General features: G+C 38.0%; 1 protein-coding gene across 6 annotated transcripts in view; it reads left to right on the top strand.

Annotated features, from left to right (window-relative positions):
* grk5l (G protein-coupled receptor kinase 5 like) overlaps positions 1 to 24,468 on the top strand; it is a 67,172-nt gene that overhangs the window by 38,748 nt on the left and 3,956 nt on the right. For 3 of the 6 annotated variants that reach the window (XR_015850454.1, XR_015850455.1, XM_088335355.1), the window contains exons 4-15: positions 14,218 to 14,295; positions 14,421 to 14,518; positions 14,656 to 14,748; positions 17,389 to 17,452; positions 18,863 to 19,003; positions 19,071 to 19,261; positions 20,695 to 20,732; positions 21,266 to 21,355; positions 21,429 to 21,637; positions 21,713 to 21,850; positions 22,998 to 23,135; positions 24,280 to 24,407. Coding sequence is in view for 4 of the 6 variants with exons in the window: in XM_088335355.1 (XP_088191481.1) it covers positions 14,218 to 14,295; positions 14,421 to 14,518; positions 14,656 to 14,748; positions 17,389 to 17,452; positions 18,863 to 19,003; positions 19,071 to 19,261; positions 20,695 to 20,732; positions 21,266 to 21,355; positions 21,429 to 21,637; positions 21,713 to 21,850; positions 22,998 to 23,135; positions 24,280 to 24,407 (1,406 nt within the window). In the remaining 2 variants the exon portion in view is untranslated. Of the gene's footprint in view, positions 1 to 14,217; positions 14,296 to 14,420; positions 14,519 to 14,655; positions 14,749 to 17,388; positions 17,453 to 18,862; positions 19,004 to 19,070; positions 19,262 to 20,694; positions 20,733 to 21,265; positions 21,356 to 21,428; positions 21,638 to 21,712; positions 21,851 to 22,997; positions 23,136 to 24,279; positions 24,412 to 24,468 lie in introns of all 6 variants that reach the window. The other 3 variants (XM_088335352.1, XM_088335353.1, XM_088335354.1) reach the window with 1 other exon arrangement.

A 24,468-nucleotide genomic window follows, 5' to 3' on the forward strand; every position in this document is an offset into this window, starting at 1 on the left:
GCGACTTCCTTGTCCGTGGTAAAAAGTGGCCGAAAAAAAAAGCGATCCAGCCATTTTCTCAACCGCATCAAGCTTCCATATTCAACTTTCGTTTCGAATGAAACGGCTTGCCTCTTTTTACACTTTACATCTACCATATTTAATGAATGCACAAGATATTAAACAATAAAAATTTCAAAGCTCTTAGCGCACTGGAGATAAAAATAGATAAAAAATGTTCATGGCTACCTTTTTTTGTAAGTCGAATGGCTGTAAAGAGTGGAGCATCGGTATTTTATATGTGTTCTAATGAAATTTCTATGGTTATTGCTTTTAACAGAAATACCCGTTTTGGACCAAATATACAGTTTGACATATCCATTAGAACTACAAGTTTGAAACCAAAAACATATTTTACTTGATGATAAGCAAATTAATCAACTAACTTGGTCTTGTTTTTAGACAATGAACATTTTGCTGAAAAATCAGCACATTTGAGATGAGTAAACTCAAAACAGCAGCAAGCTCTTATGATGCATTTTTATAGGGTAGAAATTCAGGTACATGTTGTTAAGTTAACAGAAAACACTTTACCATTTTAATTAAGACAAATCATATAAATATTCTGATATAGAAGAAAATACTTTTACCTATGTACAGTATCAGTTTGAAATGATTGTTGCATTTGCCTTCTCAACAAATTATGCTTTACACTAAATTCTTATAACGCTAATGAAGTAACTTTCACAATACACATTTTTAGTAGGCTACATAAAACAACAAAATCCTCCTAAACAAAACACTAGTCTCTGCAACTTTGTTGATAACTATGTCATTGTCTATAAACATGAGGATTTCCTTTTTAGTGAACGTCAGCATAAAAGCCTCCAAAAGTTCCTGAGACAGTAAACTTCTTAGCCTTTTTTTCACACAATCTTAACACGCAACCTGAATACAGGAAAGGTTCAACAGGAACTTATATGCCAGCCCATGGTACGGATCTGTGTAGAGGTTACATTGTGAGGGGACCTGCTTTTTTCTTCTTTTTCCATTTCTTTTTCTTTTTTCTTTTTTGTTTTTTCCTCTTTTGTTTCATTTGTCCCCAAGCTTTTTTCTTTTTTCTTCTTTTGTTTTCTGCTTTTTCCTTCCATTTTGTCATCCATCTTGTATAATTTGATTCTTGTAGTTTTTTACCTCCTTTTTCTTTTATTATTCTTTCTTCTTTTTTCCTCTCATTTTGCCTTTATTTTATTTTATTTATTTTGTTGTTCCTTTTTTTCTTCTAGTAAAGTAACTTTGTGCACCATGTTATAATACTTTTAAATATATTGATAAAAACAACAAAAACGATCTGTAGAGCCTTTTGGCAGCCAAAAGAGCCACGCCAAAATAGTTGCTACTCAGAAAAGAGACTGATTCTCATCACTACTAGCTTATTCGATGTGAAAAGCTACCCAGTAAAGGCAGTAAACTGATAAATTATGCGAATTTTAGCAATGTTGTGAAGACGGAAAAAAGCTGTTCTAGTAATATTCTTAACGTGTTTTTGGAAGGACAGATTGGGGTCAAATGTGACACCTAAATTTTTTACTGAGTCACTGTTGGAGATATTTCATTTGTCAATATTCGGAGCAGTTTACAGCATTTAGATGGACCAATAATTAAATTTCAGTCTGTTCAGGGTTGAGGCGCAAGAAGTTAAGTGACATCTATCTTTTTATCTCAGTGAGGCAGGCCTCCAAATTTCCAGTTTAGTGGGGCAGATTCCTCCATCAGAAGATATAACCATATTTGAATGGATGGACGACATATTAAACAATGAAAACCTCAAAGTTTTGAGCGTGCTGGAGATTCAGTACACATAGCACTATATGTTTACATACGAACTAGGAAGAGAAAGCAGATTTCTTCTTCGGGGTGGATGCTGGGTGACTTCTCACAGTGCCACAAGCCGGTAGCGGCGGAAAGAAGCACTACAGTAATGTCCTGTATTCAGAAAAGGTGCACACAATACAAAAACCCCACAGCGATGTCCGGATATTTTTGCCATTTTTTACGGAAATCGAATGGTCGTAAGTAGGGGAGCGTCTATATATATAATCTCATCTCATCTCATTAGCTGCACCACTTATCCTCAGCAGGGTCGCGGAGGTGCTGGAGCCCATCCCAGCAATCATCGGGCAGTGGGCAGGGGACACCCTGAACTGGTTGTCAGCCAATGGCAGGGAACACAGGGACAGAAAACTCGCTCGCTCATTCACACCTAGGGGCAATTTGGCCGGCCAATCCACCTGAAAATGCATGCCTTTGGAATGTGGAAGGAAACCGGAGTGCCCGGAGGAAACCCACGCAAGCACGAGGAGAACATACAAACTCCGTACAGTAAGTCCGGTAGCTGGATTTGAACCCACACAGTAGGTTCCCAAGACCTTAGAACTGTGCCACACACGCGCTAACTACTGCGCCGCTGTGCTGCCCATATATTTTTATATATATATATATATATATATATATATATTTTAATATACTGGACTGTCTCAGAAAATTAGAATATTGTGATAAAGTTCTTTATTTTCTGTAATGCAATTAAAAAAACAAAAATGTCATACATTCTGGATTCATTACACATTCAGATTCAGATCTACTTTATTGTCATTCTCTTCAAGCCTTTTATTATTTGAATATTGCTGATTTTGGCTTACAGCTGAAAAAAACTCAAAAATCCTATCTCAAAATATTAGAATACTTCCTCAGACTAAGTAAAAAAATAATTTTATAACAGTAAAACTAAATCAAACATTTGAAAATGTCCATTGATGCACTCAGTACTTGGTTGGGAATCCTTTTGCAGGGATTACTGCATCAATCCGGCGTGGCATGGAGGCAATCAGCCTGTGGCATTGCTGAGGTGTTATTGATGCCCAGGATGCTTCGATAGCGGCCTTCAGCTCATTTGCATTTGCAGGTCTGGTGTCTTTCATCTTCTTCTTAACTATACCCCACAAATTCTCGATGGGGTTCAGGTCAGGGGAATTAGCAGGCCAATCAAGGACAGTAATGCCATGGTCAGTGCACCAGTTACTGGTGTTTTTGGCTCTGTGGGCAGGTGCCAGATCATGCTGGAAAATGAAATCCTCATCTCCATAGAGCTTTTCAGCAGATGGAAGCATGTAGTGCTCTAAAATCTCTTGGTACACAGTTGCATTTACTCTGGACTTGATGAAACACAGTGGACCAACACCAGCAGCTGACATGGCTCCCCAAACCATTGCTGACTGTGGGAGCTTCACACTGGATTTCAAGCAACTTGGATTTTGCTCCTCTCCAGCCTTTCTCCAGACTCTGGCGCCTTGACTTCCAAATGAAATGCAAAACTTGCTTTCGTCTGAAAAGAGGACTTTGGACCACTCTGCAACTGTCCAGTGCTTCTTCTCCATAGCCCAAGTCAGACGCTTCTTCCGTTGTCTTGAGTTCAGAAGTGGCTTGACCATGGGAATACGGCTATTGTAGCTCATTTCCCGGACACGTCTGTGAACTGTGGCTTTTGATACCTGGACTCCAGCTTCAGCCCACTGTCTTTGAAGCTCCCCCAAATTCTGGAAGCGGCTCTTCTTCACAATTTTGTTAAGGCTGCGGTCATCTCTCTTGGTTGTGCAGCGTTTCCGGCCACATTTTTCCCTTCCAACAGACTTTTTGTGGATATGCTTTGAAACTGCACTCTGTGAACAGCCTGCTCTTTGAGAAATTTCTTTTTGTGTCTTACCCTCCTGATGGAGAGTATCAATGATGGTCCTCTGGACAGCAGTCCGATCAGTAGTCTTCCCCATACTTGTGATTTAGTTTACTGAACCAAGCTGAGTGTTTTTAAGGCTCAGGAAACCTCGCAAGGTGTACGAGTTAATTAGATGATTCAGGTGATTAGTTGAATAGCCTACTTGTATACTTTTTCATGATATTCTAATATTTTGAGATAGGATTTTTGAGTTTTCTTAAGCTGTAAGCCAAATTCAGCAATATTAAAATAATAAAAGGCTTGAAATAGTTCAGTTGATGTGTAATGAATCCAGAATGTATGACATTTTTGTTTTTTTAATTGCATTACAGAAAATAAAGAACTTTATCACAATATTCTAATTTTCTGAGACAGTCCAGTATTTTAGTTATTAATTTTACAGGTTTATGAGATGCTGGTGGGAGAAATTCTGGCTGCCCCACAGACTTTCAATGTTACGGACAACACTGTATTTTAAATGTATATGTTCACACATAACTGTTGCCAGAGATTACACATTGTCAAGGCCAAACAATTTACATGAGTCCCGACCACCAGAGCCGAAACAGGACAGTTAAAACGTTGTGAAGGGTCTCATACGCACATTGTATAAATTAAAATAATGTATTGACAGCATAAACAATGAACACAATACCAACATAAAATTTACAATGTATTCATTCAACATTCTCCAGAGTCCAATTAACCAAAGAGATATTTACCTCATTGTGCTTTTTTGCTTTTATATTTTTCAAGACGATATTTTGCTTTCTCTAATACAGATTTAAAAACTTACACTGAGGTTATCTCCAGTGGCAGAGCATTCCAAAGCACCGGGGCCCGCTCTCAAGCATGCAGATTTCTTCTTGACTCTTGGAGTCAAGAGTAATCCAGCATTTTCCGAAATAAAATCAGAGAGATAAGAGGGGCAAGTCCATGCAAACATTCGTATGATAGTAAGAGAATTTTAAAGTCAAATCTTGAGCAGACCGGGAGCCAGTGAAGATGGCTAAAATAGAAGTGATATGTTCAAACTGTATCATCTTAGTTAAAGTTCTCGTTGCCGCATTATGAACCCGCTGCAAACTTGTAATGCTAGACCAGAGAACTGTGCATTGCTGTAATCAAGCCAAGAAGTAATAAACACATGAATTATAATCTCAGCATCTGATTGTGACAGAATTGGGCAAATCTTTGCATTATTACGAAGGTGGAAGAAGTCTATTCTAGTCATATTGTGGTCAGCGATATTTTCCAACAGATCCATCATTGCACAAACACCATAAAACCAAAACTTTGAGTCCTTTTTAAGTAAAAATAAAACTGTGCGTAATGCACAAATAAATACATTTAATAAATAATTGTTGATGACATTACTTTAATTACTTTATGGCAATATGCTGACATTGGCTAATGCAGCAAAGAACAACCCATTGAGTCCCAAACCCTGAAAATGCACCCCACCCCACCCACGTCGCTTTCTGTTCACGTCTAGACGGAATTCCTCCCACTTGACACGTTTAAGTCTTTGTCTCTGCTGAGAATATCTTTGTCGCATATGCGACTACACAAAAAGGGCAGCATTGTTTCCCCCAATACCCCTTTCAATTTCTGGATACCCCCGATTACACCCACTCCACATCCATCCCTGGCCTTCTGACACTGCCAAACTGCCATAAAAGTGACCCTTGTTCTAGGGCACAGGTGTCAAACTGGCGGCCCGCGGGCCAGATCAGGCCCGCTAAGGGATTGAATCCGGCCCGTGAGACAACACTCAGAGAAGCGCAAGAGAAAAACGAGCTGCAGGTAGAAAAATGTCAACTTGATGTTGCCAAAGTTAGGTGCCTTGAACAAAGACACTGTACTTGTATTTCATTTTCTCTCTCTCTCTCTCTCTCTCTCTTCTCCACCCCTTTTCTTCCACTCTCTGTCTCTGACTCTTTCACTCTCTGTTTCTCTTTTTCTCTTCCTTTGTTGCTCTGTCTTTTTCTCTCTCTGTGTCTTTTTAACTTCTTTTGCTCTAACTTTCTTTTTTCCTTTTCTCTCTTTTCTCTGTCTCTCTTCCTACCCTTCACGCTTTCTTTTCTCTTTTCTCTCCTTCTGTCTTTCTATTTCTCTTTGGATTTCTTTCTTCCTCTCCCTTTCTTTCCCCCTTTCTCATGACTTTTTATCTCTATTGTTTCTCATCCTCTCTCCCTCTCTCTCTTTTTCTTTCTTTGTCCTGCCCTCTCTCCTTTTTCCTCCCTCTTTCTCTTATTTCTTTATCTCTCTTTTTCTTTCTCTTTAATCTACTAGTCCGGCCCCCGACAGAATGTTTGTTCTATCGTGTGGCCCCCGAGTTAAAATGAGTTTGACACCCCTGTTCTAGGGGAACCACACCATAAATGGTGTCATCCAAATAGGACAACCGTATTAACAATAAATGTATTAAGACCTACTACGCCATGTTTAAGTGACACTCAATAACGTGCTTAGGAATTCCACTAAAAAAGTTTTGTGCTGTATTCCCCTCTTTCTTCTTGAAGGCTGTAGTTACATTTAAGACTGAAGTGAAGGTCAAATGGAGGTACAACGTGATCAACCGATTCAGGTTTTACCTTTCAACTGGCTTTACACTTCTATTGAATCAATTACCTTAATTGTATTCATACCAATTTAATTTGTACTAGTGTTAATTCTTGACTATATGCCGTTATTTTTTTCCTCCATTTTAAACACTGTGGCTTCAAATACGGTGCGGCTTCTCCTTTTTATTTTCTTGCAACGTAGATGGCTGCAAGCAGGGTATATAGGGGTGCTTGAAATCCTTGAAAAGGCTTGATTTTTTATGTTGTGTTTTCAAAGTTTAAAATTTTGGGTGATGCAGTGGGACCTCGCTACTTCGCGGTTCGACGTTCGCGGGTTCAGAGCTTCGCGGGCCTAAAAAAAATAAATAATAATAGAATAAATTAACTATATATATATTTTTAAGCATTTTTGAAGGGACGTCGCTACTTCGCAGATTTTCACTTTTCGCGGGTGGCTTTGGTCCCCATTAACCATGTCTAAAAAATAATAATAATAAAATGAATAATTTTTTTATTTTTTATTTTTTTATTTGAAGGGGCGCCGCTACTTCGCAGATTTTCACCTTTCGCGGGTGGTTTTGGTCCCCATTAACCGCGATAACCGAGGTCCCACTGTATGCTTGTAAATGCTTAAAAATTATTGTCATGTTTCTCAGCAGTCTAATTTGATAGACAATGCTTTAAATAAAGAAACATGAAACATGTCAGCAGCACGGCGGCTCAGTGGTTAGCACGTGTGCGGCACAGTTCTGAGGTCATGAGATCGAACCTCCTGTGTGGTGTTTGCATTTTCTCCCCGTGCTTGCGTGGGTTTCCTCCCACATTCCAAAAACATGCATGTCAGGTTAATTGGCGGGTTCAAATTGTCCCTAGGTGCGAATGAGCGAGCGAACTGTGTGCCCTGCGACTGGCTGGCAACCAGTTCAGGGTGTCCCTTGCCCACTGCCCGGAGATAGCTGGGATGGGCTCCAGCACGCCCGCGACCCTACTGCGGAGAAGCTGTGGATTAAACAAGTCTATTTAAAAACTACGCCGACGTTGCTCTCTAGTGGCTTAGCTACATTTCTTTCTCTCCTGTGATTAAGTCAGCTTGCATTAGTTTGTATGCCGTTATCATGTAAAGCGTTCAAATGTGGATTGAAACATTAGTTGGCCAATGAATTCCCAAAGTAAATATGTACACATTGACTGTGTATTGAAATCAGAGTCGAAGGTAAAAGTGCACAAAGCCAATAGTGATGCATTGTTACACACCATTATTACACGAAAGTATGCACACTCATGGATCAACTTCTAGAAAGAAAAGTCAAACATTTACAACTCTTTCACAATATCCAATAAATGGCCAAAGAAAAATACACGAATGCAAAGTTTTAAAGGCTGTGACCTGGTCGTTTCCAAATGGCCACTTTTGGAAATGCATCTACCTAGCATTAGAAAAATGTGTAAGTTACAATGTTATTTTTTTCAGATAGTGATCAGATTTGACAAGGTGCTAGGTAAAGATTCATGCTACTGAGTTGACTTGTGGGCAGTGGTCAGGGGACACCCTGGACTGGTTGCAAGCCAATCACATGCCACAGAGAGACCGACAACCATTCACTCACATATTCATTCCAAAGGAGAATTTAGATCCGCCAATCGACCTGCCATGCATGCTTTTTGTTTGTGGGATGAAACCAGAGTGCATGGAGGAAACCCACTCACTAAATAAGTCAAGTACTATTTACCATTACCAGTGTTTTGTCTTACCTTGTGGAGACGTCCTGCTAATGTCTAGTGCGCACAAGGCTGATTGTGATTTCATACGGAGAGCACTTAGAATTTTTGTTTTGACTCTTTCACTGCTTCAAAACACTGTTTTCTGACGTAGCTTTCAAGCCTGGCGTGTTTTCCTGTGGTAGCATGCCAACCCTCGTTATATGTCACAAGTAAAAGTTCTGTTTGCAATCATTTCAGTGTTGCTAGTTTTACTTGATAAGAACGAAAAAAAAACTGCTGTCAGATTAGCCTACGATAGGATGTCTCCACAAAGTAAGATGTTTTGGCAGAACACCGGTGTACCTAATGATTGGACCTGTAGTATCTGTGTGTGTCCTTTACGCCTTGTTCTGAAGTGTCAGTGACGCTGCTGCTTTTTAAAGCCTAAATCTCCTGGCTTATGTGTGCATGTGCCATATGTATATGTGAGTGCGAGTGTGTATTTTATAGTGGAAAGATGGTGACGCGGGTGTGACACACTGTGACACTCCAGGACCTCGAGGAATCCTGCCGTGTTTTCTGTGTGGTTGCCAGGCAACGCAGGGCCTTGTTGGGGGGGAAAAGCTACTGATGGATATTGTCAGGCCCGTTTGCAGCCAGGGTGCTGTTGTCTGCGTTTTATCCTCAGTCCGAGTAAAAAGTGCTTGCTCCCGAATGCGTCACAGTTCTCTTCATGTCCCAGAGTCGTCCAATATGCGCAGCTTCCGACAGTGATGCCGTCTGTGTGAATAGCAGCATATGTATAGACAGGGAGCCAAGTGCGCCATATGTTGCTGAGAGTGACAGCAACACACGCATTTAAGGCCATATACTCCCGTTGGTGAGCAAGCCTTTTTTTCCTTCCTAAGCTAATGCGCTCGTGCACCTTTCATCTAAGCCAATTAGTTTTTACCGAGGACCACATCAACATAATGGCAGTCCTCAAAAGGCCTGACGTACCTTATAAAAGGTAAACATTGGAATTGTTAAGTATGGAAGACAGGGGTATCCAACCTTTTTCTAGCGTCAAGCTAATTTTTGTTAGTAATTAGGGCAAAGGGCACCCAGTTTGCTGTTACTTTCTATAGATAGATAGATAGATAGATACTTTATTCATCCCCTAAGGGAAATTCACATTTCCAGCAGCATCCCTGAGCTGAGAACAGTACAATAATAAAGCCAAAAGAATACAATATACAAAAACCCAGTGTGACGTGCAAATGCCCACTGTAGCGTGTTATATAGAGTAACTAAATATAATAGAAACTTGGATAGATGACTGGATAAATAGATAAAATGATAGCTTGACAGTGAGCTAAAAAGGTAAATGAGCAATAAACTAAGAGAGAGATTGATAGCTAGCTCAAAGAGTGAAAAGCTAACTAGAAAGCTCGATAGAGATCTAAGAAAAAGCTAAATAGCTAGCTTAAAAGGAGGCCAAATTTAGATGTATACCTAGCAAATAAGTCAAAATGATAGCTAGATAGCTTGCTAAATAACTTGATATGACTTTCTAAAATAGAAACTTGGATAGATGACTTGCTAAATAGCTAAAAATGTTGCTTGTAATTTAGCTTAAAACGGGTAATAAACTAAAAGGGACCTAGCTAGCTAGCTCAAAGGGTAAATAGCTTACCTGAAAGCTTGATAGAGAGCTAAGAAAAAGCTAAATAGCTAACTAAAAAGGAGGCCAAATTTATATTGATACTGAGCAATTAAGTTAAAATGATAGCTAATAGCTTGCTGAATAACTATAAAGGTAGCTTGATATTTAGCCAAAAGGGCAAACTGGTAATTAACTAGATGGGAGCTAAAAAAGAAAAGACTAGAAAGCTGGCTAGAAAGCTGGCTAGAAAGGAGGCCTAATTTATAGCTTGATATCTAGCAAAAAAAGTTCACTGGCTCGATAGCTTGTTAATTAGCTAAAAAGGTAGGAATATAGCTAGCTACAGAGCTAAAAGGTAGCCAGATTGCTAGCTAAGATAAAAACCTTCACATTATTTGCTCATTCGCTTTATAAACCCCATAGTTTGGAATTTAGTTTGTTGTATTTCCTGTAAAATAATTCAATAAAAAGATGAATAAATACATTTGTTTATTACAAAAAAGATTTTCATTCTACTTTCTTAATTAATTGCTTAAAAATGATTGCTAATACTTGAATAGATTTTTTTTTTGTCAATGGAACCCATGAACTGGAATTTATATTTTTGAATTTCTCAAATAAAATCTTGTTTTTACTATGTTATTAGGGTTGAATACTCAGGCAACCAATAAAAAAATGATTTTAGTAGAAAATCACATTGATTTAGCACTGGTGAGCTATTTTCAGAACCACTCCGCAGTAACCTCAACTGTCCTCAGGGGCCACCACGTTGGAAATGAAATGAAATTATCTGCATTTTTATAGTGCTTTTCAAGTCAATGACTTCCCAAAGCGCTTTACAATGAGACCCTTGATATAAGATAAATCTATTTACTGTTTTATGTAAAATAACTCATTACACACATTACATTAGCATTGAAAAGATGTTGCTACACATATATAATGTATTATAAATAATAAAATCTAGGACAAATTTGGGAACATCTCATCTCATCTCATCTCATTAGCCGCACCGCTTATCCTCAGTAGGGTCGCGGGGGTGCTGGAGCCCATCCCAGCAATCATCGAGCAGTGGGCAGGGGACACCCTGAACTGGTTGCCAGCCAGTCGCAGGGCACACGGGGACAAACAACTCACTCGCTCATTCACACCTAGGGACAATTTGGACCGGCCAATTCACTTGAAATGCATGTTTTTGGAATGTGGGAGGAAACCGGAGTGCCCGGAGGAAACCCACGCAAGCACTGGGAGAACATACAAACTCCGCACAGGAAGTCTGGAGCTGGATTTGAACCCACACAGGAGGTTCCCATGACATGAACTGTGCCGCAAACGCGCTAACCACTGCGCCGCCGTGCTGCCCAATTTGGGAACATATATTTCTCATTTCCAATCATCTATATGGATTCACTGTCGTGATGGGGCGGAGAGCTGTAGCTTTGTGGGTATCATAGTCCAAGAGATCATGGGAAATGTAGTTGATAAGTTAATTCTGTTTTTAATATTTGACACCTGCAAAAGGAGATTGCATAGTATGTTATTTTGATATTTTGACTATTATCAAACACTGTTTACATTATTGTCACTATATGCCAATATTGTTTCAGTTATTTGATTTTCCACACCCTTTAGGGGGATCTGGTTTTCGAACCTTGAAGTTTTAATAAAAAGAAATGGCTCAGGAAGACTTTTGGAACTGGTTGTATTTTTTTATCAGAGGTCTCCTGTTCTCTTTGCAAGTTCAAAATCTGTTTATGTATCCTTATTTTGAGTGTCTATTAAACTATGAATTTATCAGTACTCTTGACTAATATTTAGATGCATAGACATTTAAAGCCCTTGGCCTTGAGTTTTACATATGTGATATATATATATTTTTTTTGTTTGAACAATTTTATTGACACTAGTAACAGCAAATAAACAATGTGAGGTTTCAGCAATTTTTCTCGACAATCTTAACAGCAATTATGCATGTTCACAATTTCGTTATTCACAATTTCGTTATATCTGACTATGACGTTTTAACAATTTTTCTAACAGCAATTAAACACACAATTTCATTATATCATATCCCAACAATGAGTTTTTATCGACATTTTTAACAGCAATTAAATACTTCTTGTTTGTTGTTTTTTAGCAAATAAACAATGTGAGGTTTGAACAATTTTTTCGACAATCTCAACAGCAATTAAGCATATTCACAATTTCGTGACGTTTTAACAATTTTTTCCGACATTTTTAACAGCAATTAAACACACAATTTCATTATATCATGTCCCAACAATATGAGTTTTTATCAACACTTTTAACAGCAATTAAACACATTCACAACTTCACCATAATATGTGTTCCGTACACACCCACTTTGTTTAAGCTTTAAATGAAGGCGGGGAGAGCAAAGACGCGTCATCATTCAATTACATCATAAGCTTTGTGGAAATCTGGTACCATATACTTTTCTTGAGACATTTGGATGTAATTGAAATACCTGGGAATAGCAAAGTCAGTCTAAAACTGTGTCTATTTCTTGACTTCACATACACTTTAATGGTTATTATTTTTATTTTAGTTAAAAAACAGCAAAATTGTCTGCCATCTGTCGTACCAGATAATTTGTAATCATGTTATAACTTATGATTTATAGATATTTACAATTGGGATATCACTGATGCCATTACTACAAGGCCAGTTATTTGAGGCTCATAACCCCTATTTAAACCGCATATTGACAGTTGATGTTTAAGCGTTTATCACGTGGAGCTTTTTTTTTTTTTTAAATTAGGTTGTTTAACATCAAATCTAGAACCAAGTAGTAAAATTATCATTAGCCAGAGGTTTTTCTCTGAGAAGAGGGTAAATGTTTCTTTAAAAAAAAACTTGAAATTATGACATTTTAAATTGATTGCTTATTGACTGATTAATTTTAAAAAGATAGAAAAAGGCGGATCTTTTGATTATCGATCTCTAATGTCAGATTTTTTCCCCAGTTTACTTTATAAACAAAATACTTACGAAACTAAAAGCTAAATTATCTGCCAGCAGTACAAGAAATTTCCAGACTCTATCCTGTTTTGAAGTCTTGAACGGCATTAAATTCATTATTCAAAAAAATAAGGCCTTGACTTAAATCCAATTTTCGAAAGTCTTAATAATGTGAACAAATTAATAAGATTTGTATTCGTTTAAACTAAAAGATTCAGTAAAAAAGTCATTTTTCATGCGTAAAAATGCTTCAGCAATATAGAAAGAGTTCTATGAAATTAGTTGTTCTCTGCCAGTTTTGGATGAGGATCCATGAAGTACTGTAAACTAGGTCCGCACGATTTTGGGAAAAATCCTAATCGGGATTTTTCAGACCAGTGGTGTAAATTTGATGCGATTTTGGATTGTAAAAGGAAAGTGCATTTTTTGTGCTAGTTTTGTTTTCTTAGGGTACTTAACCCTTTAATGCATGACCTACTAGTTCATACACTCTTCCGTGAGTAGGGTTATTAGTGGGGGGGGGGGGACTTGTCTTGTCATACAAATGTTTTAGGATATGGAAAATGACAGTTTTAAAACTTTTTTATTTTTAAAGATTTTTGAAGGATAAAACCCCATAAGCTCCTTTTTTATCCCACTTATGCATCCACAAGTTAATTCTAGTAACATGCTTTAACCCGACTGCAAGCCGTCAGATTGTTGAGAAGCAAAGAGGTGTATGATGTCACCACTCACTAGTCCTTTTAGAATCTCTAAATGGTCACCTAGACATACCCTTATGTGCAATATACTAATGTTTAGTTTTTCAGATTGTGATTAAATTTCACCTGGGACCAGGTAAGGCTTCATGCATTTGTCCAAGCTGTTTTCCAGCTAAAATTACCATGCTACACTTATCTTGCATGTGATTGCAAAAAAAAAATCAGGCGAGAATAAAAGTCTAATATTTATGTGTGTTTCAAATTAGATTGCTCATGTTAGTAGCACATGCGGCGATTGTTTTAGTTTGGGACAAAACTTCAGGATGTTACCTTTCAAAAGAGACCAAAACCAACCATATTCTCCAAACAGTTAAACAACAGCAATGAATTTATTTTGGGTACGTCTTAGATTGTGATTTTAGGTTAATTTTAGACGATTTGAAGAGCTGAAATTTAAGTAAACACCTTCCTCTTCTGGGGAGCTTTGTTAGGGTTTGCTGGCTAGAAAGCCTTGAAAAAAACGCAGTGTTATGCGATTACACAATTGCACTACGTCACATCGCAGTGTCGTTTAGATTTAAGTTAATCGTGCAGCCCTACAGTAAACTTTTCCATGTCTATAACTTATAGATTTCTCAGACGGAAAGTTTTCAATTGGGCCGAAATGTAATTTTGTTTCAATTGTGATTTTTTTTTTTTTTTTTTTGGTCAACTTGGTCTTAAATTTGATTTCAAAAGGCATTTTCAAAGTCTTGAATTTAACACACCTTAAGCTGTAGGGACACTGTATACTTATGTGAGTTGCTTTTAATTTCGCAAAATGGTAATGCAAGATGACAGACGCATATCCTCTGGCTGTTATTTGTACAGGAAGATTACGAGGTGACTCCTGATGAGAAAAGAAAAAGCAGAGGGGACCAGATTGTCAAGACTTTTCTTTCCAAACAAGTGAGCGCATTTCTTAAAATTATTCTAGTGGTGTTATATGTTTTGTGTAATAATCATGTACACTTATTCCCTTTGAAGAGTGCGTGTATTCATAAAGAATATTGTATATGCATGTGTTAATGTAGTCACCTCAGCGTGTGGACATTGCAGAGGTCTTTGCAGATCAGTGCCGAGAGAACCTTGAGCTCAGTCCATGTAAGGAGATCTTCAGCAACTGCCGCAAGTGAGTCACCTTGCCATCTTTACGTCCTCTCACCTACCTACTAGACCCTGTTTTTATTTTTTTATATGTGCACTGTGAAAAACTTTGGCTGAGGTGAGATTGTGATGACTGAATCCAACCTTTGTGTTTTGAACTAGAGCTGTGCACGATTACCTGAGCGGGGCTCCATTTGCAGACTTCCAGAACAGCATGTACTTTGACCGCTTCCTGCAGTGGAAGATGCTGGAGAGGTTAGTGTTTGTAGCAATTATGGTGTGCACCAAATCCCCTTTAAACAAGATCTTGAAATTTCTCTACGTATGGGGTATGTAAAGGCACTTCAGAGCGGTTAATGAGATTTTGAAAATAAAACTTAAAAAAAACATTATTGGAAAAAAGAATGCATTTGATTATATAGATAGTATTTTATAGTATCCAAGCTTCTACTTTTTCCCATGTTTTGAACAATGTAGCCTTATAAGGCCAATTTATGGATCAAATGGGGCATAGACCCTCTTTATATTAAGTCCAAAAAACCTTGGAAAAATGAATGAAACTGAATATATATCATTTACAATAACCAATTCCATTCTAAGTAGGCACATATCTGCTACTGGACGCATAAACAAAACAACATCTTTCGGTAAGAAAATGTTGTCACTTTTTCACCTTCATGGGTCTCAAGAAACGTTTATGGTTGGCCAAAAGCGTGCTTGTTACAAAAACTAAACAAAGACATGAATCTAAATGCCAAATTGCCAAATGTGTATTCCAGTACTTCTGGATTCTCCTTAGCTCTTTAGTGTTTTTGAAAAAGAAAATGTATATACACAGACCCCTTTCTACTTTGCGCAACGGTTATCGCTGGTAACTTATTGGAGGATTTTGAATTGAATGTTCTTTATACCAACTTTTCGTTTATTGTGGTCAGAGAGAGTACAGAGTAAATACTGCATTGGGCAGATTGTGTTTGTGTGTATTGGGTGGGCGTGACTGTGATAGGCTGGTGTAAGTCAAGTCAAGTCACTTTTATTTGTATAGCCCTTAATCACAAAAATGTCTCCAAGGACTGCACAGGATTACAATTACACCATCGCCTGATTTTAAACCAACATGCGGGCCAGGAAAAACTCAAAACCTCAGCGTGAGGAAAAAAAGAAACCTAAAGAAGGGGCCTCACAAGTGGTAATTCCCCTTCCGGGATGACCAGGGTGGAATTAATTTACCATTGGGTAACAGTACACAAACATAGTGAACATCAATAAAAGACAATAGGTAACATGGTGAAAAACTACATTTAAAAACTAGATTAAAAACTGTCAATCCGGGGTGGGCATCCGCAGTCAACGTCTGCGGATCAAAACAAAGCAGGAAGGGTTGCTAGCTTTTAGCGGCTCGTCACATTTAAAATAAATTCATCAGTTGAATCAGATTTTAAGGAAAGTCAAGAATCCAAAGAAATGCTGATAACCAGCAGGTGCTGTGTGGGATTGTTATCGGATTCCAGAAGCGACTCTGGCGGCGTCTGGAAGAAGGCAGGAGCGGGTAGGCTAACAACTCTCCGTAGCCACTGCTATGGACCTTGTATCTTGTCAACACCAGGTCCGATAGCCATGAAATGGATGACTTTGGAGCCACAACTCATGGGAAATCACTACATTTGGGACGTTCTTATTTTAATCATCACAGAGATCTGTCTCCATTCAAGCACACCAGATGCTATTGCGCAGCTAGCCGACCGCTCTCCAAATTGCTTTTTTACACTGAAGGAGAAGCCCTCCAATTTTGTTTTACTTTTGATAATGACAATGAAACCAAGGGTCCAAGCGTTCGATTGCCGCGTGGAGTCTGAGGGTGAATAAAGTCCGGACCACACAGGGGTGGATGGTGCTTAAGTGTAGAAGTAAGTGGGGCCTCTTCGCTCTGTGTACTTTTGACGAATGTGCTCCAATTTTGTTTTAGTTTTGTATACTGACAACAAAACTATTCATTCAACTTCTATAACGTGTTGTGTGTTATCAGTTGTAGATCTATGATTGTTTTTCTGTTATGGTCATACTCTAAGTCAGTAATAATGTCATTTTGGGGCTTTTATAAAGGTGCAACACTACTTTGCTAATTTTCACTTCTTGCCTGTGGTTCTGGTCCTCACTAACCGTGTAAACTGAGGGATCTCTGTATTTCCCAATCATTCTGTTTTAATAAGCAGCCATTTGGAAGATGAATAACAATGTTTAAAACCTTTTTTGACAGCTTTCTTCTTGCTGAGGTGAAGGTGAAAACACTGAGCAAATGGCTAGAACACAACACGTGCTCATCCTCAAACAAAGCTTGCTTTATTCTCGCAACAAACTACGCAATTTTGCCCTTTTCATTTGTTCTGTTTACCATCAGAAAATGAATAAGAGGTTACCACAGACGTTGCAGGATTACACATGCACTGAATTATGAAATTGCGTTTGGATAATAAAAATGACAGTCTGCTTGAATGGTACAATGTACCCCACGGAACGAAAATGATGGCTACCCATCTTGTTATCTCCCTCCTTTAACAAGGAATTATCACTTAACTCGCAAACTGATGTGCATACCAAAAAATGGCAGTGGAAAAAGGTGTATCACACGGGTTTCTCCTTCTGCAGACGTTTCCTGGCAGGAACGTCTGCAGAGCGAGCGCATCAGACGCAGTTCTGAGTAAACGGCAGGCTCTCAGAGCTTCCTCGATCATATCCATTGTCTGGAAAGTAAAATTGCACGCAAGAAGCCGCACCCTGTGAACAGGAAAAGGACTCAGGATGGTATTGAGTTCTACGGATAATCTCTCTGCCCAAATCAATAACATGGTACATGAGCATGTATTAATGGGTTTTCCTGTATCTGTGTTTTGTCAGGCAACCAATCACTAAAGACACTTTCAGACAATACAGAGTTCTGGGCAAGGGAGGATTTGGAGAGGTGAGAGTTTGTTCAGTTTGTTATACGAAAGTATTTAGACCAATAACTGCCAAATTCAAGCATACGCTAACTTCTAATTTCTGTGAGAATGTTTTTTAAGATATTTTTGTAAAATTAATGTCAGGTTAGCCGTCAGTAATTTCCCACAAGGTTCAATACTTTTGATTGATTCATTGGTTTTTGTAGATGTTGAATTTGACATTGCCATGCTGACATTCCGCTAAAACTATTCAGACAAAATTAAAATTTATCAAAATTAATTTCTCTTTTTTGTCTTTTGCTTTTCGCTACTGTATACAAAGGGTTTTGACGGTGCTTGAAATCCTTGAAAATGCTTGAATTATATTATTTTTTTAAAGGATTATAAAGTGCCAACGCTGCTTTATGGTGACTTCCCTTTGCCATCTAATTTTATTCCTCGTGAAAATGACAGCTGACATTAGTTTGTTTGACATTGTGCTATGAAGCGTCATCGCCACCTATGGGTCGGGCCCAAGAGGACCGGTGCAGGCTACAGCTAAACAGGGCACTATAAAATGTGTTTTAATGCAAGGATTGCGCAGCAATTAGGGACATTTATAATGGGCCATTCAAAAATTTAAGCCAGCGTTTCCCTTGTGGTAAATTGTTATGGGAAGAACTTACTGCAACTTAAAATTGTACGCTACATGTTGCCATCATTTTAGAGTTTAGTGTTTTCTAAAAAATATTGACACATGTATTGTTGAGATACACAAATATATATGTGATATAACCAACATGTAAAAGTGACATGTATTGATGAATGCAAATGCAAAATTAAAAATTGCATTTGTAAACCGCAGATAAATTTGTAGCTTTACAAAATACATGATTAACAATGGATTTATTTATTTAATGGTACTGAAATTGAAAAATTGGCTTTGAAAGTACTTTAAAAGTGCTTGAATTTAGCCATGGAAAGGTGTACAAACCCCTGAGTATACCTCAGTTCGAGATAAAACAGTGTTTTTTGTTCAATACAGAATTTATATTGTTACTCATGTAAGCCAATAACTGGATTTTAACTTTTTTACATCATTTTGGAAAAGAATAATAATAGTAAGGATTATCATTTGTAACTATTGTATGTCTTTCTTGAAAAACAAGTACAAATTCAAGAACAATAGCACAAAACGGAAGTCTGTTTTTGTGCCTTATTTCATATGATTTTTCCCTCTTATCATCACTTACAACGTAAACAAATTATAAACAAGCCGCCATCGTTACGTAAATCCAACCGAAAACCAAACTGATATTATTTCAAAACGCTAATTCTTGGTAATCAGCTCAGCCATATTCCCGTTAACCCTCCTCCATAAAATGAGGTGATAATTTGTTCTTTATTCATCATTATGGTAATAATGTGCGATGGACTTGGCCTTGTCTCAGGTGTGTGCCTGCCAAGTTCGAGCAACAGGAAAAATGTATGCCTGTAAGAAGCTGGAAAAGAAGAGGATAAAAAAGAGGAAAGGAGAGTCGATGGCGCTAAATGAAAAGCAGATCTTGGAGAAAGTCAACAGTAGATTTGTTGTGAGTGAAGATCAACAAAGACGGTTCATGCCTGGGCCATTGTTAACCAATGAAAGTGTTCCTCCAGGTGAGTTTAGCGTATGCATACGAGACCAAAGACGCCCTCTGTCTGGTGCTAACCATCATGAATGGCGGGGACCTGAAGTTTCACATCTACAACATGGGCACACCGGGCTTCGATAAAGACAGGGTCCAGTTTTATGCTGCTCAGATCTGTTGTGGTCTCAAGCATCTTCATAGAGAATCCATTGTTTACAGGTAACAATCAAAAATGCAAATTTAGAGTAGTTATCAAAAGAAGAGTGAAACATGTGAAAGACATTCAACCAAATTTTAGGGACTATGTGCATGTGAATTTTTAATATTTATCAGGCATGAAAATCTCTCACCTTATGAAGAAATTCACAGTTTTTAACACCTACCTGATTTGAATACATGTACTGCATTTTTGTGTGTGTAACGAACATGAGATTTTATCTCTTTATCTATTTTTATTCATGGTACCAGAGATGAATTTTAGAAAATGGAGAAAAAAAAGTCGTCCTGAAAGACATACTGTAAATAAATGCAAAAAAGCATGACGAGGGAAACAACTCTATGGTGTGTATGATGATGAATCTGACATTACATACATTTATTTTAAATTGGATGTCGGTATTGTCTTCATAAATGGTTTGAATCATGGCCGCGTGAATTCAAAAATGTTTGTCACTTTAATCTTAGTTTGAACTGAGAAAAAGTCAAACAAAAATTCATATTGGTTTTTTACCAAAAATTACAGCTGGGACACAAATAAGTACAGTATTTCCTCCCGATCCTTCCATGTTTTTAAGTCCTGGCCCATTTTTATGCTTGATTTAATCCAATAAGTATATGTTTGAAGTTAGTACACTACAAAAAATATTTTGGTGCATACTTTTATTTTGACACATAATTTATATTTTCCTACTTTTTCTTATGTTTTAACTACCTTTTGAGAGGGGAAACGGTGAAATATAATGAAGAGTTCTATGATAAAAAGGAAAATTAATACTAAATATTAGCAAAAACTACCGGGTAACAAAACACTTGTACATTATTATACTTTGAGAGATTATTGTCCTTTATTACTTTACCATATTTTTTGTGAATGTTTAACTGGATTTTGGGGGAAGTGATCCTGCAAGAATTGAGGGAAAATCAAATAAAATATGTAATATGTATAGTAAAATAACAAAATTATTACTAGAATTTAACAAAAAATGTTAGGGAATAAAGCAAGAATATTTGACTTAAAACCATTACTTTTCTTTTTTGACAATTGTTTTTCCCCCCATACTTTTAACTTGAGTTTTTTGCAGTTTATTTGCACATGTTTATTCCTCGATTGAAGTAAAAAATCAAACAAATTATTTAATGCAGGATCATCTTATGTAAGCCTCTGATCACAACTGCAGCTCATTTCATTCAGTCAAAGAATTGTTTAAAGCCCCAATGTGTAATATTTGGCCACTAGATAGCACTGAGTGCTCTGGTACGAGCGAGGGCAGTGATACATAACACAGCGTGGAGGCAGGATGCCAGACAAACATGGCGCCGATTAGTTGGTGTATTTTTGCCTAGTATTCAAATCAATTTTTTTTTACTGGATAAAGGTTTTTTGTACCACTCGAAGGCACTAATCATTACACACTGTCCCTTATTTTTTGCAGAGATTTAAAACCAGAGAACATCCTACTTGATGACAATGGTAGGTTATGATGCATGATTAACTGTTTTTAGTAGATTTAGAATTGCCTTTATTGTCATTTTGGCATAGGAAAACAAACCCAGACTGTTTGCAGTATTAGGTAATGTTTGTAGTTTGAAGCTACTGTGTTGCTGTAAAATGAAATGAAATGAAATGATCTGCATTTATATAGCGCTTCTCAAGTCGATGACTTCCCCAAGCGCTTTACGATGTGCTCCACATTTCCCAATAGCGGCCTTGCAGCCATGTAAGGCGCTAACCTGCTTATTGGGGGTATCAGGGGTTCAGTGTCTTACCCAAAGACACTTCGACATGTAACACGGACAAGCCGGGTGGGATTCGAACTGGGATCCCTTGATCCCAAGACTAGTGCTCTACCTCCTGAGCTACTGCCGTCCCGAAGACTCCCAAATTCTCAGACTATCACTTTTGTATCAGTACAGATAATTCGAAAATAGAGGGGATTTTCTTTTACAACCTTGTCAATTGTATGATTAAAGCAATACTGTTTGAATTAAATTATTGTTTTCCAGGGCACATTCGTATATCTGACCTGGGCCTTGCCATTAAAGTGCCTGAAGGGGAGTTGATCAGGGGAAGGGTAGGGACAGTCGGCTACATGGGTAAGTAAATCTGATCAACATCTCCTCCAATAAATGCAAGTTCTCACATAACAACCCTTTTTTTCTTGGTTAGCCCCCGAAGTGATCAACAATGAAAAGTATGGAATGGGCTCTGATTGGTGGGGCCTGGGCTGCCTCATATTTGAGATGACTGCAGGGCGATCGCCCTTCCGTGCCCGCAAAGAGCGAGTGAAGCGGGAGGAGGTGGAGAGGAGGGTGCAGGAAGAGGAGGAGGAGTACAATGATAAGTTCACGGAAGACACCAAGGAAATTTGTAGAAGGGTATGTGATTGACAGAAACGAGCTATGTGCTGACATACGAATGTATTGACTATATTTATGTTCAAACTAACCTAGCTGCTCACCAAAGACCCAAAGCAGAGGCTGGGGTGCCAGGGGGGCAAAGCAGCAGATGTTAAAGCCCACTCCTTCTTCAAAAACATCAACTTCAAGAGACTTGAAGCTGGAATAGTGGAGCCGCCTTTTGTGCCAGATGTAAGTTGCTCAATACAGTATTTCCTTTTTTGTTGTTGTGGAATATGAACTTATTGGTTAAAAAGCACTATTTTCTATCCATGTCAGGGAGCAGTCATTTGGCCACTTGCTGTCGCGTAGTGATGTATCACAGTTACACAGGGCTCAGCCAACAATCACCTTTTTTTTTTAAGCCGAGTCATGATTGATTTCTACCTCAGTCTTGAGCAACTACAATGACATCATGGCTCGAGAATACGTGACAAAACGTCTGCCTCCAGAATATATAAAAATTGGTCAAGTTTTACATTCTACAAATACACTTTAAAGTTGGATTCAATACTTAGAAATATTTTTTATACAATATGTATTATTGTCAAGCAGGGATGTCAAACTTATTACTGTGTTCTATACATAGTCTGCATGATTAAGACTCAGAAGAGGAGAGTATCTTTTCATGCTGCTTTAAACATACATCCAAGCCCACTGGCATCTTACAGTATTTTATTTTTCATAGCATCACATTATCCAGTATCCTCTCAGTGCAATATTTATTACCATTAAGTCCTTTTCAGCTTGTTTCGGTCGTTATTAGCAGCCCGCTACTACTACTAAAGTTTAGCTCCACGCTGACCAGCACTCACTTGTCAAAAAGTCTGGTTATGCCTTGTGGAAATGTCTTTTCACTAGCTTCCGAATAGTTGTGAGGGTACTCGGCACTTCTGACATCATGTAACAATGTTGTATACATTGTCTGTATGACTAAGACTTTCAAGAGAAGAGTATTGTTTCATGCTGCTTTAATTATACATTCAAGTGCACTGGCATCTTTACAACATACTGTCTCTGGGAATGGGCGTTACCTTTAATATCCCGAGTGAACTCCTAACACAGGCACATTATTTCCACTTATTGGTTCTTACTATATATTCCCTCAAAACTCTGTTTCGCTCTGGAGCTGGTTCCAGAATATCTGTGCTCATGCGAGCATGAGCAGTAATGTCAACTCCAAATAATTAGCTTTGTTTTTTAGTATAATGGCTTATCATTCAACCTACATTAGTAGCTTACCTTGTCCACAATAATGTGACTTTTAGAGCTCTAACCAGGTCAGGAAAATGTGTGAATTCCATCTTAATCTCTTTCCCATTTTTTGGGACTCTCTCAGCCTCGGGCAGTCTATTGCAAGGATGTGTTGGACATCGAACAGTTCTCCACAGTCAAGGGAGTAAATTTGGACCAAACAGACAATGACTTCTACTCCAAATTTGCTTCTGGCAGTGTTTCCATTCCATGGCAGAATGAGGTGAGCACATATAACTTGATCGATGGTTAATATTTTTTACTGTGCCTATATTTAAAATCAGTGCTGGACGCGGTTCTGAAAAATAATATTTAGCCACACTTAAGAGTTACTTCGTTTAAAAAGTAACTCGGCTAATGTTCAGTCAATTTTCATGGATAATGCACATAGGGTAAAATAAATAAAGAACACTAAAGAAATGCAAAAGATGACGTAACTGTAACAAATAAAGCTTTACTAGCCAAGAAATGTCGAATAAAATTTATGAAAAAACAACCGGATGAAAATGATAAAATTCAATTAAATGTCTTGCCACGCTTTTCCACTCACTGTGCCAGTCGGTCCCTAGACGCAGAAGATATCGATCCAGCGATTGTTTTTTTTTTGTCTAGATCTCACAATGTTTTATAACCGTTTAATCTCACAATGTTTTATAACTGTTTCAGACAGTTTTCATTAATCATCTCTATTGACTGTCCGCTTTTGGCTTTATCGGGATTTTTTTTGTGAATAAAAGCCAGCAGTTTTCCCCAGCAGGCGAACTCTTTTAGGTTAAGGTTTATTTAGAAATTGAAGGACATTGTTAAATGCGATCTGCATTTAATATGTAGTTTAGGGGTCAAGAACTTTTCTGACCACACGAGAACCATAAAGGCAAAAACATTTTTAAAAATAAATTGAGAGAGCCACACCAAATGTCACAAGAGAAAATCAACAAATCTGCTCTCCAGACAAAAGCTAATTCATTTCATTTCACTGAGTCATTTGATGATCTGGTCAGAGATCTGCCCACCAAAATGTCTCTGAGTGGTTTGCTGGAGTTTTCGGGTATTTGCTGTTTGTTCTACGAGTCTTCATCATTAAGTATTTCAACAGTACTAGACTTTGAATGCCACAGAGAAATGTGCAAAATTTGAATATTATGTCCGAGGCATATTAACTCATGAAAAGAGCAATAAATGGCTCACGAGCCATACATTCCCTACCCCTGTTGTAGATGTATAACGCAATAATGCACTGTGCAGTAAAATAACAAAGTTTTAGTACAGTACTCGTTATCGAGAAGAGTATTTGTGTTCTAGGATATTGTACCTCTGTAACACGTCAATCTCAACAATGTTTATAATTGACCAAATGTCTCCTCCAGATGATAGAAACAGAGTGCTTCAGAGATCTGAACGTGTTCGGCCCTCAAGGGACGAGGCCCCCGGACCTGGACTGGAATCAACCTCCCGAGCCTCCCAGACGAAGCCTGCTGGACAGGATCTTCAGGAGGCACGTACGTAGAAACAAAAGCTCATGCGTTTCACCTTAGAAACTGTATGTCGAACTTGAA

Source organism: Urocampus carinirostris, chromosome 5 (assembly GCF_059441175.1).
Source record: "Urocampus carinirostris isolate Australia breed hairy pipefish chromosome 5, RoL_Ucar_1.0, whole genome shotgun sequence".
Classification (NCBI taxonomy): domain Eukaryota; kingdom Metazoa; phylum Chordata; class Actinopteri; order Syngnathiformes; family Syngnathidae; genus Urocampus; species Urocampus carinirostris.